This window comes from Rhinolophus hipposideros (assembly GCF_964194185.1).
Source record: "Rhinolophus hipposideros genome assembly, contig: SUPER_9_unloc_1, whole genome shotgun sequence".
Lineage (NCBI taxonomy): Eukaryota > Metazoa > Chordata > Mammalia > Chiroptera > Rhinolophidae > Rhinolophus > Rhinolophus hipposideros.
Genome location: NW_027669497.1, coordinates 512,660 through 529,142, shown reverse-complemented (window position 1 = coordinate 529,142; position 16,483 = coordinate 512,660). Strand labels below are relative to the sequence as shown.

General features: G+C 38.1%; 1 protein-coding gene across 1 annotated transcript in view; it reads right to left on the bottom strand.

Annotated features, from left to right (window-relative positions):
* The window catches only part of LOC308502944 (uncharacterized protein), a 171,627-nt gene that overhangs the window by 49,981 nt on the left and 105,163 nt on the right, over positions 1–16,483 (bottom strand). The window contains exons 31-33 of the mRNA XM_081080747.1: positions 11,923–12,032; positions 10,590–10,644; positions 3,381–3,583 (exon numbers count right to left, since the gene is read on the bottom strand). Of these exons, the coding sequence (XP_080936873.1) occupies positions 3,381–3,583; positions 10,590–10,644; positions 11,923–12,032 (368 nt within the window). The remainder of the gene's footprint in view (positions 1–3,380; positions 3,584–10,589; positions 10,645–11,922; positions 12,033–16,483) is intronic.

Sequence of the window (16,483 nt, the reverse complement as noted above, 5' to 3'; positions counted from 1 at the left end):
ACCCTGATACCAAAACCTGGTAAGGACAACACAAAAAAAGAAAACTACAGACCTATATCTCTGATGAATACAGATGCTAAAATGCTAAACAAAATTCTAGGAAATCGAATACAACAATGCATTAAAAAGATTATTCATCACGACCAAGTGGGGTTCATCCCCGGGGCACAAGGATGGTTCAACATTCGCAAATCCATCAATGTGATACATCACATAAACAAAATAAAGGACAAAAATCATATGATTCTATCAATTGATGCAGAAAAAGCATTTGATAAGATACAACATCCATTTATGATTAAAACACTTACTAAAATTGGTATAGAAGGAAAATACCTCAACATAATAAAGGCCATATACGACAAGCCCTCAGCTAATCTCATAATTAATGGTGAAAAGCTGAAGCCCTTTGCTCTACGTTCAGGAACACGACAAGGATGTCCCCTATCACCTCTGCTTTTCAACATAGTGTTGGAAGTCCTCGCCAGAGCTATCAGGCAAGAGAAAGAAATAAAAGGCATCCAAATTGGGAATGAAGAAGTTAAATTGTCACTCTTTGCAGATGACATGATGCTATATATAGAAAACCCTAAAGACTCCACCGAAAAGCTATTAGAAACAATCAATGAATACAGTAAAGTTGCTGGCTACAAAATCAACGTACAAAAGTCCATTGCTTTCTTATATACCAACAATGAAATCTCAGAAAAAGAGATAGAAAAAAACAATTCCTTTTGCAATTGCAGCAAAAAGAATAAAATACCTAGGAATAAACTTAACCAAGGATGTGAAGGATTTATATGCTGAAAACTATAAGACATTTTTGAAAGAAATTGAAGAAGACACAAAGAAATGGAAAGACATTCCGTGCTCATGGATTGGAAGAATCAACATAGTTAAAATGGCCATATTACCCAAAGCCATATACAGATTTAATGCAATCCCCATTAAAATCCCAATGGCATTTTTTAAAGAAATAGAACAAAAAATCATCAGATTTGTTTGGAACCACAAAAGACCCCGAATAGCCATAGCAATATTAAAAAAAAAGAACAATACTGGAGGTATCACACTCCCTGATTTTTCCTTGTACTACAGGGCTACAATAATCAAAACAGCTTGGTATTGGCGGAAAAACAGACACATAGACCAATGGAATAGAATTGAGAACCCAGAAATAAAACCACATAAATATGGACAGATAATTTTTGACAAAGAAGCTAAAAACATACAATGGAGAAAAGACAGCCTCTTCAATAAATGGTGCTGGCAGAATTGGATAGCTACGTGCAAAAGAATGAAACTGGACTGCTATCTGTCACCATGTACCAAAATTAATTCAAAATGGATCAAAGACTTAAGCATAAGACCTGACACAATAAACTGCATTGAAGAAAACATAGGTACTAAACTTATGGACCTTGGGTTCAAAGAGCATTTTATGAATTTGACTCCAAAGGCAATGGAAGTAAAAACTAAAATAAACAAATGGGATTATATGAAACTGAAAAGCTTCTGCACAGCAAAATAAACTATTGACAAAATAATGAGGCAACCAACTGAATGGGAGAAGATTTTCGCAAACAGTTCCTCTGATAAGGGGCTAATATCCAAAATATACAAGGAACTCATGAAACTCAACAACAAAAAAACAAACAACCCAATTGAAAAATGGACAGAGGACCTGAAGAGACATTTTTCCAAAGAGGATATACAAATGGCAAATAGACATATGAAAAAATGCTCAACATCGCTAATCATCAGAGAAATGCAAATGAAAACCACAATGAGATATCACCTCACCCCAGTCAGAATGGCTTTCATCAACAAAACAAATAGTAACAAGTGTTGGAGAGGCTGTGGAGAAAAAGGAACTCTCATACACTGTTGGTGGGAATGCAGACTGGTGCAGCCGCTATGGAAGGCAGTGTGGAGGTTCCTCAAGAAATTACGAATAGAATTACCATATGACCCAGCAATCGCTCTCCTGGGTTTCTACCCCAAAAATATAAAAGCATTTCTCTATAGAGGCACGTGTACTCCAATGTTCATTGCAGCTTTGTTTACGGTGGCCAAGACATGGAAACAACCAAAATGTCCTTTGATAGATGAATGGGTAAAGAAGTTGTGGTACATATACACAATGGAATACTATTCGGCGTTAAGGAAAGATGATATAGGAGCATTTGTGACAACATGGATGGATCTCGAGAGAATAATGCTAAGTGAAATAAGTCAGACAGAAAAAGCAGAGAACCCTATGATTTCACTGATATGTGGTATATAAACCAAAAAGAACAAGACAAACAAATGAGAAACAAAAACTCATAGACACAGACAATAATTTAGTGGTTACCAGAGGGTAAGGGGGTGGGGGGTGGGTGATGAGGGTAAAGGGGATCAAATATATGGTGATGGAAGGAGAACTGACTCTGGGTGGTGAACACGCAATGGGATTTATAGACGATGTAATACAGAATTGTACACCTGAAATCTATGTAAATTTACTAACAATTGTCACCCCAATAAAATTAATTAAAAAAAAAATCCCACCAAGATATTTTCAAGCCTTTGCTGTCCCCGCCCTTGGGTAACGCCCTCATTACCCTGAGGACTGAGGTGTCATGTAGAACAGCAGCCTCTGGGGGAGAAGGAGGGAGCCTGGTGGGTGATCCGACTGAACCGAAACCGCTCAGCAGGCCTGTAGCTTATAATATAACACTGTGACCAAGGCGCTGGGCGTGGGCTCTGCGCTTTCTGTCTTCCACACACCCCCTCAGGCTCACCACCTTATCTTTTTAGCCACTTCTTGGGTTATACTACCCTCACCCCTACGTTGTTAACCCTCTGCTATATTTCACATATATGCCTTTGTGGACATCAGAAAGACTAGAAAGAAGAGCTTGTCTGAAAGCGACCTCTAGAGATAATAACACAGAGCACAATGGAGACAGTACATGTACCAAGTGCCAGAATATGCGGAGTACTTAACCCTTTGGGTTTAAGTTGTTATCTTATAATAAAGTTACCTCATTAAAAACTATTTAGGGGAATTCTGACAAGAAATTTTATAATAAATAGCGTTGTCTAAATCATAAAGCTTCAAAAACACTTTGCTTAAAGACTGGTAGATCAGATTAACTCTATGAAAACCGCGAGAAGGAAAAATACAATCATGTAAAACCAAAAATGGAGAGAGATGCAAATGTCCTGAACTAACTAACATTTTAAAAGTAATTTATTCACTAACATCATTTTCCAAAATTATACTATTTAGTAAGCTTTCATTTCCTATCAATCTCAGGAATCTGCCTGGATAAAAATTATACTTTAGAGGCAAATTAATGAGCTCGATTGATTTTCTCTGACTTTGGACTTACTTGTTTAGTTTGTTTTCCAATGATGATCTAAGTTTTAATTCCTCTAGGTAGAGGTGTTTACATTCTTCCAATTCTATTTTACAAGAAGTTTTCACTTTGAAGAGTTCAGATTCCAGACGTTTAAATCTGAGTTCCATGTCACTTATGTAAGCGCCAACATGGTCATTTAACGGGTGTACGTTTTTTTGAGATGCTGCTGGTTCCTAAAGCCAACGGAAAGGATACATTTTAAAAATAATTATAAACTGAATAATTACAGTCTATTTGTATTCTTTAGTTTTAAGTCAATGATTTGGATGGCAATTTAAATGTGAAAAAAGCTGAAGTTTAAAATATTTATCATCAATACGGAATAAAATAAATCTGAATCAGGAAAATATTTTGAATCATCTCATCTAACAATTCCAATAAGAGAATCAATTTTAAATTTTAAAAATTGAACAATATGACTTAATAATCTAAGAATATGGTGCATTTTATTTTCTTTATTTCCTAATAGTCTCGTTTTATATCAATTGGTCTTAAAAATCAAATGATTATCCAGAAAGAACAAATCTCAAACATCAACTGAGTGACAATAATGATGGGAACTGAAATATTTAAAAGGAGAAGCAAATAGCACCTTAGTTCCAGAAAATCTAAAAAAATAAAAAATAAAACAACTGCCATTAAGGGGAGTAGAAGAATCACATACACTATGCATATCGAAAACGTAATTTGCAGCAAAATGAATTAAGGTGTGTTAAAAATCAATGAATTAACCTGTAAAAATAGATTTAAAAATTTTTTTCTACTACATCCTGTCTTGCTCAGTCTTCAATATCCCAGAATTTACTGTGTTCTGCTTCACTCTTTTCTACCACATTCGTGACTATGAATTTTGAGGTTTAATAATTTTTATCTCCACTCTTTTTATTCTCTACTTTTTCACATGACTTTTGTACTCCTTTCATAGATAATAACTCCTGTTTAAGATTGATTTTCTTCAACAAGGTATAGATATCTTTTTTTAAAAACACTTTTTAAAACAAATTTTTTTTTTTTATAATTGGGGAACAGTGTTTTTTCCAGGACCCATCAACTCCCTGTCAAGTAACAGTTTCCAATCTAGTTGTGGGATGCGCAGCTCAGCTCCAAGTCAAATTGTTCTCTTCAATCTACTAGTTATGGAGGGTACAGCTCACTGACCCATGTGGGAATCGAACTGGCAACCTTGGTGTTATGAGCACTGCGCTCTAACCACTGAACCAACTGGCCGGCCGCCCACTGGGGGCTCAGCTCCAAGCTCCAGCCATTGTTTTCAACCTAGTTGTGGAGGGTGTAGCTAACTGGTCCATGTGGGAATCGAACCAGCGACCTTGGTTACCAAGGATTGGAACCAGCACGATGCTCTAACCATGGAGCCAACTGGCCACCCCACAGATGGAGACATTCTGAAGATGCAGTTTCCAGTTTTGCTTTGAGAGCCTCATTCTGAATGAGTAAGATAGTATGATTTGGTTACGAAGGAAGTTGACTGAGAATAGTCTAACCCCAAACCAGTATCAACTTGTGAAATAAACTCAGTTGCCATAAAATGTCATCCGTACTGTAGTAGATCCTTATTATGTGGAAACTTGCATTACTCAGAATGAAGAACAAAGAGAAAAGCACCAGGAGACTCAAAAATGTATCCTTTATTGTCATCGACTTTGCCACACAACATCTGTACTTGATTTTCTACGATTTCCTGAATGATTGGTTCACGTTTTTCTTCTATAAAATGACTGTAAGTCACCTTTGAGTTGATAGTCTCTCACCTGTTCCCCATTTTAATTCTCCGTAATTTCTTACGAAGTTGTAGGGAGTTACGAGTAACTCATCTTGAGTTAGTTAGGCCTCCGTCAGCTACAAATGTTTCATGGTAATTTGAATTGCTTTCAAGAAGAAATGATTCCCAAGGTTAAGGAGAAATCACATCTCACACTGTGAATGTTTAGTGAGATGATCGCTACATTTTTTTCAACAACAAAAAAGTGTCTTAATTCGATAATGCTATCTTGTAATCCTCTTTCCACAGTATACAAGAACATCCTAAACAGCAATAATAACAACAACAAATCTGCTGGAATTTCAGTGATACTGAGTTGCGTAGAACTACTTTCCTTAGATACAATGCTTATTTGGTAAGATGAGGTGAGTGGATGGATGTAGTGTTTTTAAAACATGGCTACAAATTCTTGACATTTCTCCATGAAATTCCCTCCCTTTTAATATGTGCTGGCCTTAGGAAGTAACTGGATTCTAGTGCATGGAATAGGGCAGAACTGCTGTGAGAATGCTATGCCTGCGGCAGAAAATGTGATACAGCTTCCATCTGTATCTCAGGGAAGCTCGCCCTGAGAACCCAGCCACCATGTTGTGCAGATGAAGAAGCCCAGGACACACAGTGAGGCCTCCTACAGATGTTCGCGCTGAGACGGCCCCAGTGGGCATCCCGGCCAAAACCCCGCTTCAACTGCTACACGTGTGTGTAACAGCCTTTAGATGATTCTCATTCGCAGCTTCATGGCAACGCAGCTGATGCCAAGTGGAACAGAAATGAGCTAGTCTCACTGAGCTTCACTCAACTGCATTACTGGTGAACAAAACAGATGCTGTTTTGAGCCACTAGCTTTTGAGTTGGTTTCTTGAGCAGCAATGAACAACTGGCATTGATACTGATATTCAAAATGGTGTGAGGCCACAAAGAAAAGCAATCTAAAACCTGTAGGAGTGCCTTTCCACCAGGAGGTAGGTGGAACCCGAAAGGATGTGGAGAAGAATGAGAACGACACCCACAAGAGCCTCCAAGAGACGGTTATTGGGGGCTTGCGGGCCCCTAAAGAGGCTGGCCACAAAGACTTCTCAGCTAGTGAAGAAAATGAGTCTGAAATCCGGATAAAAGGGGACTTTTGCTGTGAAGTAACCAAGTAACATCCATGAGATACATGAGCTAACAAAAGACTGTGAACTGTAAAGGAACCAGGACTTATTGTGTTCAAATGTGTTTCCCAATTACAGCCTCTCCCACATGCCCTGTTGTCAAATCATGCTAAAATGAAGAAATGGCTTCTGAGTGAAGATCAAATTCGCTGTGCTCCCAGGAAGACATGATCTACGGATGAGGACAAGACTGTAAAGCCTTCCTCAAGACTTCGAAAGAGTTAAGGTGGGGCCTTAAATTCCTGGAAGGCTCTTAAGAGGAAAATAATTTTATAGGCATGGTCCTACAACAGCTACAGGAAGCCCAAGAGCTTATCTCAAAACAATTTATGACGGTGGCTTTTCTAATGGCACGAACCCCAATAAACTCTCACGCAACTCCAAGTTTTTAGGATAATCAAGTAGCAAAAAACCACCTTGTTACCTTGGACTAGTAAAAACCAAGAGAGTGAAAAATAAGAGGAGGCTTGTGGGTCTTAGACATTTGGGTGGAGGAATGACTCTGAGGGAAGAGCTGCAAGCACAGGTCATTTCTTATGAAAAGGACAGAACAAAGAGCTCACAGGGGACAGCCAAGGGCCATGGAGAAGCATTGGCATGATTAGGACTAAGTCCTAATCAAAGAACGGACAGCACACATCAGGCTGTATTTTTCAGAATTGCTATGGACTAACGTGCCTTCCACTTTCTATTTCTGCAGGGGAAACTTCAGCAGTCGAGCAGAATGTTGGGTGTGTGGGTGGTAGATAACTTGTCTCTTCCTTTCTCATGTTTTCATATTGAAAGGAATTGTCCTCAAGGGGCTTTATCCTAGAAACCAAAACCCAGGCCCTTCATCCCCATTTGCACCAGACTAAGATGGTAAAATCTTAGATTCAAACCTGAGCCTGATGCCATTAAATTGAGACTTGTGGCGAGTATTGTGTAGGGATGAGTGTATTTTCCATGTGTGGGGAATATAAAGAATTGTGGCCAGTGGACAGATCAAGGTGGTTTTTAAATGTGTCCGTAAATTTTGAAATATTCATTGCATAAAACCACTAGAATATGGGTCAACATTAGTGACTGGCTCCTAATGAACAGAATATGTTGAAAGACATTTCGTGTGAATTCCAAGACTCCTTCACAAAGGGCAACACAGCTCCTGTTGGTTATGTCTCTGAGGATCTGAACCTTGGAATCCAGCCCCGTGTTGTGGGGAGGCTCGGGCCACAATGCGAGCCGGGTGTTCAGGTGTAGGTGTTCCTGCTGTCTCCTCGAGCTAGAGAGCCGACCAACAGTAGGCACCAACTACCGGACACATTGCTGTACAAACTTTCAAATGATTGCAGCCTCCAGCCATCGAGCTGCCCCAATTGAAGCTGAGGGGAACGGAGACAGATGGCCTTGGCCACACTCTTCTTAAGTATGGATCTGTGAGTCAAATAACTGTTGTTTATTTCAACCACTCCATTGGAGAGTTAAGGAAAAAATAGCCACACCTTCTGGATTAAAAAAAGAGATAATAGTAAACGTAACTTATAAGTTATTAATTACAGTTATCTTCTTTTATTGCACTTTGCTGTATTCTGTTTTGCAACTATGTTTTACAAATTGAAAGCTTTGGACAATCATGCATTTAGCAAGTGTATGAATACCACTTTTCCGACCAAGTTGGATTATGTTTGGCAGTTTAGCAATGAAGTACTTTTTAATTAAGGTATGTACACTGTTTATTTAGACATAATGTTACCACACACTTGATAGACTACAGACTAGTGTAAAATAAATTTATATGCACAATTCTTGTGATTCACTTTATTGGGTTACTAGTGTATTGCTGTGGTTGGAACCAAATCTGCAATATCTCCGAGGTATGCCTTTAGTCTCCTTTATGGTGTAATCTAAGTAATGTGGAGATTGACTTATTAATGACACACAATGCTAAAGAGAAGAAGCAGTGAATACAAAAAAGGCATAAGAAGTTTCTCAAGGGTTCCCTTCAATGACAGCTAGGCAGGTAGGCATCTTTAGAAGCTTCCCTCAACGTACAGGATAAGGAAGACTGGCAAGGAGACATATGATTTCTAGTATGATAGTTGTAAAACTAGAAATAGCCAGTTAATAACCAAAATCAAACCTTTTTCCTGATTTCCATTCCCTAAAATTCTAAAAGAGATAGGCAGCTTTCAATATTTATTCATCAATCTAGTACTCAATCTTCACTTCCTTTTCCTCGGTGAGAAAATAGAGAGCATTATGGAATAATTTTTAATCTCAGTAGTAAAACAATCATAGTGTCCTCTGGCACTATTTAAATACAATCTCTCCTTTACCATACTTCAAGCTTGTTTGTATGAAAAGGGAAGACCATGTCTTCTGAATCTTATACTGAAATGCTTCTCCGTATCACATAAAAAGGCTTTGACATTTTACAATTCACATCACGAATCTATTATTTGTTTCTGATTGATTAATTACTTCCTGAATTTTAACAGCTGTACTCTTGAAATGTTTTCTTTGGATGGGATGAAATATTTATTCCATTAATTATATATGAAGCTAAAGGTACAACTATGCATCTCAATGTGTTTCTGAGAATGTAGGATCTATGCCAAGAACAAGATTGGCACCAGTGTTTCAGAAAAGAACCGGGTCAAACAGAATCTACTTTTCAATTGCAAGATGATGGATTAGAGAGATTTCTAAAGAGGAAAGCAGATGGTCCAGGTTTCATCTTCTCTTTCCTAGACAGTGAAATCTATGGAAGAGGCTATGGATTAGGAGATAGACAAAATGAAGAAAGTTGTCCACCAAGTATCAGATCTAATTACCGACATTTGATGGAAATGGGAGGGAAAGGGAAGCACTGGGTTAAAGATTAATGTTTTGAATGAAGAAAACAAAAGGAATGAGTCGACTTTGTAAGCCTAATATCCCATCATGTCATAAGATCACCAAGGTCTGCGGGCCACAGTCTCCATCCAGAAGCAAAACATCTCCACAGAAGTGGAATTAAAGATATTCCCCTACATTGACATTTTATTATTCCATAAGGCATCTGGTAATATGCAAGATGACTGGGGAAGCGTTCTCATAACATTTGATTTGGTAATGGCGTAAGGACAGATCTATAGATCAATGAATCAAAATTAAGGATCCGGAAATTAACCTCATATGTAGAGCCGAGTGATTTTTGACAAGGGTGCTAAAAAATCCAATTGGATGTGAATAGTCTTTTGAGCAAATGATACTGGATCAACTGGGTATCCACATGCAAAAGAAAAAATTAGAGCTCTACATCATACCAGATATAAAAAGTATCTCAAAATGTAAAAGCTAAAATTATAAAAGCTTAGAAGAAAGCATAGGTATACGTCTTCATGAAAGAGTTCGTAATTGAGTGTTTAAAAAAATAGATTAACTGGACTCCATTAAAATAAAATGCTTCTGTGCTTTAAAGGATACCATTGAAAGACTAAATAAGCAAGCTAATGAAAGGGAGAAATATTTGAAAATCCTATATCTGATAAGCGATTTGTATCCAGGATATATAAAGAACTCTTACAATTCAACAAGAAAGAGACAGTGCAATTTTAAAAGGGCAAAGGAATTGAAACAACAGTTTTTCAAAAAAGTTATACAAATGGATAATAAGCATGGGAAAAGATTGCTCAGCATCATTATTCATCAGAAAAAACTACATCAAAACCACAATATGGAGCAGAGAGTTCACTAGTGGTTCCTTAGGGCTAGGAAGAGTGGGAAGGGCAGACTGGCACACGGTGAAGGCTAACAGTACACAGATACTTTCCAGGGTGATGAAAATGTTGTAAAACTGATTGTGATGATGACTGCATAAAGCTTTTAATACACTAAAAGCCACTGCACTGCACACTTTAAATGATGGAACTGCATGCTATGTTCATTATATCTCAATGAAGATTGGAGCCAGTGCTTTGGGGTCATGCAACGGTGTCCTTCTTGGCTTTAGATCACTAGCCAGGGTTGAGACATAGGAGAGGTAACAGTATGCCCTTTTATAGAAAAATGATATAGAAAATAAGCTATCTTTTTCACTGCTTGAGTCTGTAAAATTAAGAGAGAAATCAGTATTGTACTGCTCAAAGCATTGAGTGGTTTCTATTTCCCCAAATTAAGTGATTTCTGGGTCCCAAACGGATTACAAAGTACCTTCTGTTTTAACCTAGCCATCTGAATATCCATTTCAGATTGATTGGGTTCTAAATCTCCAAGGAAACTAACCTCTCCATTTTGACTGTCATGTAGCATCCTTGTATTCTGAAAGAGGGTCTTCAGTCTGCAGAATTGTAGAAAACGAGTAAGTCAAATTCTTTAAGAGTAAATGTTTAGGAATTATTTAAAGAGATGATATGTCTATCATACAAAATAAACAAATCTATAAATTATGATCCTCTCCTATTTGTTCCAGTATAAGAGTTTGAAAGCATACTAATTAAATTATAATCTTAGGTAAGTAACATAAAACAATTGTGATACATATGATACAGACTTCACATTGTAACAATGTAAGGTTCTTATAATTAAACTATTATTAATATCCACTTAAGATTGTTAGTATCAAACATATTAAATATCAGCTATAAACCAGAGATTAGTATCCAAGGTGAAGAAGAAAAGTATAATATATGTGGATGTTTTGAAAAAACGCCAAAATACCATTCGGTGCCTACTGACCACAGTCTACCAGAAGAAAAGAAAGTACGTACCAACAAGAGATCATTCAAAATAGAAAGAGAAACCGGAAAGAAAAATCTGAAGTCTGAGTGGAGGGGAAAGGAAAGGGGCAGGGCTTTAGAAGAAAGGAAATTGGAGAGATAATGTGTCACAGTCTCTTCGAGTCTGTCTTACGAAGAGATCTTTGCTAGCACAAAGTTAACAAAATGAGAATACAAAACAATGCAGAGAAAGACAGTGACATGGGAGAAAAAACACTGAGGAGAATCAGAGAAAGAACTTCATTCAGTAAGCAGCAAGTAAACAGAAAGCAAGCCACGTGCGGGCTTCCCAGACGTTGGGAAAGATTCCATTATTATTTGAGTGAGATGATTACTCATCTCATTCTTTTTTAAGTTATACATATGGTTTGGTATGTATGACATATTTTATAACTGACAAAAAAGTAGAAAGAACATAGAAGCCAAATCAATAACAATTCTGATGTTGTTAAACAATACCACAGATAGGTTTTTAGACATTAAACTGTTAGAATGCTGAAGGCAAGAACACTACGAAAAGAAGGAAAGATTACCAAAGAGAGCACAGACATCCTGCAGAAATAAAGATTCAAGGGAGACCAGGAAGAGTGCAGTTGACAGTATATGCAAAAGACACGGTCATTATAGTTTTAGGAATCATTCAAAAGTAGGTATAATATTTTGGCATTCACACAAGTTTGACTATGCTGAGTTTCTGATGTAAATTTGTAAGTAGGATAGCTTTTTTAATTATGAAAATTACAGGTATGAAATACATTTGTACTTAGGTTTTCATAAAGTGAGAATTATAATGAAATAGTAATTAATGGTTGACATGATCTGAAATATTAAAACCTTACCTGGTAACCTCTGTCTCTAATTCATCATTTTTCTTCTTTTGTTGATTCATATTATATTGCAGAGATTCTAACTTCTCATAGTACTTTAATTGTTCCTTTTCATCCTCAGACTTTGAAAAACATTTTTAAAGAAAGTTAATTTTAAAAATCTAGAGACTCACTCTTCTTTCTTTAAAATATGATTCCTCATGAGCTCATGAGTAATATGTGTACACAGGTGTATAAAATGTAGTTGTAGACCTGATGCCAATAAGGACAGAGTTCAAAAACAATGACATTTCTTAAAGCAGCTGAAATGGATTTTGCAGTGTCATCATTGGTTTCCTGGAATTTAAATTGCCAAACTTTCTTAAAAACAGAGGCTTTTACATGTAAAAATACTAAGTGTTAAAGAATAGATTTAAATAGTGGTTCTCTTTACATTTTAGTTTCAAGAAATGCTCCCAGAGACATTTTCATCAACATTTCAAGATTTTACAGGGTTTATGGAATCACATTTTCGTATGATAATCTTTGAAAACTTCCTGTGCAGTCCCCCTTAGATTGTGATAATCTGACATGAGCATCAGATGAAGACTCTCATTCTCTGTAAGCGTTCTTCCATAGGTTTCAATTTCTCCTTTTCTAGTAAATATTTTTCTCTTTAAAGTTTATCTTCTCTATATTATGTAAAAACATAACTTTTTCTTGATTCCTGTAACTTTTTCTGTCATCCTGTTTTTCTCCTTAGACTCTAACCCTCTTTAATATGTGGTCTCATCCCCAGGTCCATATTTTCGCCACTTATTCTCTTCTTTTACATGAGAGCCTGACTTTCTGTCCTTATAATTGCGCGAAAACATTTTTCAGGGTCATCTCTTTTAGTCCTTGTCCTGCTTTACTTCTCAGCAGCAACTGATAAGGATGCCCACACCCTTTCTATAGTCTTCTCAGCCCCACTCATCTCTAAACAGCAGTCCTGGTGGGCAGGCCTTGACCCTTTTCTATTCCTCTTTTTAAATGCTCTCAGCTCCTTAAATCCTAGTGCTTCAAACCACATTCCCTCATCTACAGTGGCAGCCTTGACCCCTTTACTGAGGTCATCTGTACTTTCCTTTTTCCCCTCGAGCTCCTCATAGACAGTGTCCCTCAACCACACACTCATAAACCATGACTTGCTGTGGATCAGCTCATCTGGTACATTTCATGGGGATTCTTATCACTGTTACTACGAACATAGCGTTATTTTCAGATCTTGGCAGCTCCTCACCCTTAGGATGTTGACCAGCATACTTTGTCCTATTTTTCTCTCAGAATGCATAAGTTTTTTCATAAGGTTCACATTATCTACTATTCGCCTTTCCATTTTTGTTTGCTCTATTGAATAACTTCCTATTCCTTGGGACCTGACCTGACCTATGGAAGTGTTCTGAAATTCCTTTTGCAAGTACACTCCACCATCTTGTTTGACAGCTTAAGTCAGTTGGAGCTATCCTTTCTTCCCAGTCCAGATGCTTCCTCTCACATTGTGTGAATCAAATATCTTAACCCAGGTACTCTCTCACCTTGGGGGCTATTGATCGAATTCGTTGAAACCTGTCGTAATTAAACTTTTGATTTACAGGGTAGACCTTATGGTGGCTGATAATTCTGTCGAGATCCTAATTACTTCCCCTAGGAACCTATCGTCCCTCATTATTTTGGTATAAGCTTAATCAGTTGTGGGTGTGCTTACAAATTTTTCTATTTTTTGACATTCAATATTATTTTATATTAATTTTAGGTGTACAGCATAGTGGTTAGAATTTAAGTAATTTAACAAAGTGATTCCCCTGACTCATCCAGTACCCACCTGGCACTATACATAGTTATTGTCATAGTATTAACTATATTCCCTATGCTTTACATTACATCCCCATGACTATTTAGTAACTACCAATTTGTACTTTTTAACCCCTTCACCTTTTCCGCCCTGCTCCTAACTCCTCTCCCATCTATCACCCTAAATTATCTAGTACTCATCTGATGCCATGTGTTGTTATTGCAATATCATTAATACATGCCTTATACTATACCCTGGATCCCCATGACTACTTTGTAACAACCAATTTGTACTTTTTAATCTCTCCCCTTTTAACCCACTTCACAAACCCCCTTCCAGCTGGCAACCAACAAAATGTTCTTTGTATGTATGAACATTTTTCTGTTTGTTTGTTCTGTTCTTAAATCCCACTTAGAAGCACAATCACAGTGCATCTTTCTCGGTCTGACACACTCCACTCAGCACTGTACTCTCCAGGTCCATCCACACCGCCACAGATGGCCAGAGCCCATTTCCTTCTGTGGCCAAGCAATATTCCATTGCATACATGTATCATCTCTTCTTTATCCATTCATCCATTGATAGGCTGCATGCACATCTTGGCCATTGTAAAGAATCCTGCAGTGAACATATTGATGTACACGTCGCCTCGAATTGGCATTTTTTGGTTTCTTTGGATAAATACTCTGAAGTGGGATATCTGGGTCATTCTTCAACTCTTGTGATAGCCTTTGTTTAAAAGTCTATATTGTGTGATATAAGTATTGCTCCCACAGCTTTTTAAATTTTATTTTGTTTTCATGAAATATCCCTTTATTTTCAGTCTCTGTGTCTTTTGATCTGAAGCAAGTCTGTTGTAGGGAGCATATGTAAGGATCTTATTTTCTTATCCTTTCAGCCACCCTGTGTTTTGATTGGAGAATTTAATCTATTTACACATAAAGTAATTGTGCATAGATATGTAGTTACTGCTATTTTATGATTGATATTTTTGTTCTTCCTTTTTTGTTCCTTTTAAAGAAGTCCCTCTAATATTCCTTGTAATACTGGTTTGGTACTGATGAACTCCTTCAGTTTTTTTTTTTTTCCTCCTGAAAGCTCTTGATCTGTCCTATGATACTAAATTATAGCTTTGCTGGGTAAAGAAATCTTAGTTGTAGGCATGTCTTTCATCACTTTGAATATTTTGTGCCAATCCCTTCTGGCCTACAAAGTTGCTCTTGAGAAATCACCTGCTAGTCTTATGGGTGCTCCTTTACAGGTTACTAACTGCTTTTTTCTTGCTGTTTTAAAGTCTTTATTTGCCTATAAACTTTGGCATTTTAATTATGACGTATTCTTGGTATGGGCCTGTTTGGGCTCATCTTCTTTGAAATTCTGGGCTTATATGTCCATTTCCTTTACCAAGTTAGGGAAGTTATCAGTCATTATCAAGTACATTTCGAATTCCTTCATTTCTTCTTCTCGTAGTACCCCATATGATAATGTTGGTATGCTTGACATTCTCAGAGGTCCCTTAAACTGTCCTCATATTTTGGATTCTTTTTGCTGTTCTGACTGGGTATTCTCTGCTACCGTATCTTCTAAATCACTCATTCGATTCTCTGCTTCATCTAGTCAGTTTTCATTCCCTCTAAGACATTCGCTTTTTCAGTTATTTTATTCTTTACTTATGACTGGTTCATTTTTATGTTTTCTCTCTTCATTTTTATGTTTCCTATGTCTTAGTGGAAGTTCTTCTTGAGGTCCCTGAGCAGCCTAATAACCAGTGTTTTGAACTCTGCATCTGATGGATTGCTTGTCTCTATCTTGCTCAATATTTTTCTGGAAGTTTGTTCTGTTCTTTTATTTGGCATGTTTCTTTGACTCCCCATGTTGGCTTCTTCCTTGTGATCGTTTCTGTGTATGAGGTAGGACGGCTGTGTCTCCCAGGAGTATTTGAGTGGCCTTAGATAGTAGGTGTCCTGTGGGGCCCCATGGCACAGTCTACTTGTTAACCAGAGCCGGGTGCTGCAGGTGTGCCCCTTGTGTGAGTTCTCTGTGCTCTCCTGTTGTAGTGCAGCCTCTGTTGCTCTTTGTATGTCAATGGGAGGTATTGATCCTCAGGCTGATTGGTTGTGAGGACTGACCACGACTACAGTGGAGGAGCTGTTTTGGCACGGGCTGCCTCTATAGAGCAGGATTTGCTGTAGCAGGGCACTGGTGTCTGCCCTGTGTACACTTTGGTTGTGTCTTTCTGGGAGGCACCAGAGCGGTGATGCTCCTGCTCTGTCCAAAGATGGCCACCAGGTATGTCAGCCCTAGGGACTCCTAGAAGTGGCCCGGCCACAGGCCTAGTTCAGCCGCAGCCTGTGTCCTGCAGAGGGCCACCTAGCTTGACCACAAAGCAGGATGCAGATGGCTGCCACCTGCACCGGCTTTGGAGGTGCCTCAAGAGTCCAGTTATGAACCACAGCCAGCTTCCATTAGTGCCATCTTGGGTCTACACAGCAAGAAGTAAAGGACAGCTGAGGCCACATAACGCTTGTTTAGGTTTTGTGAACCTTTGAGAGATTTTAGGCAAGTCTGCAGCATGAGCCAAGACAGGATGTTTTTTTTTTGGAAAAGTCACTGGAAGAAGCTTGGGTTGGCTCTCAAGTTGGGTGGGGCAGGTTCTCAGGGAATCACCAGGGTGGGGTGGACAGTGTTAGCCAGGTTGATGTAGACTCAAGAGATGGCGGCCATCTATGTCTCACACTGCGACGGGTGATGGATCAGTAC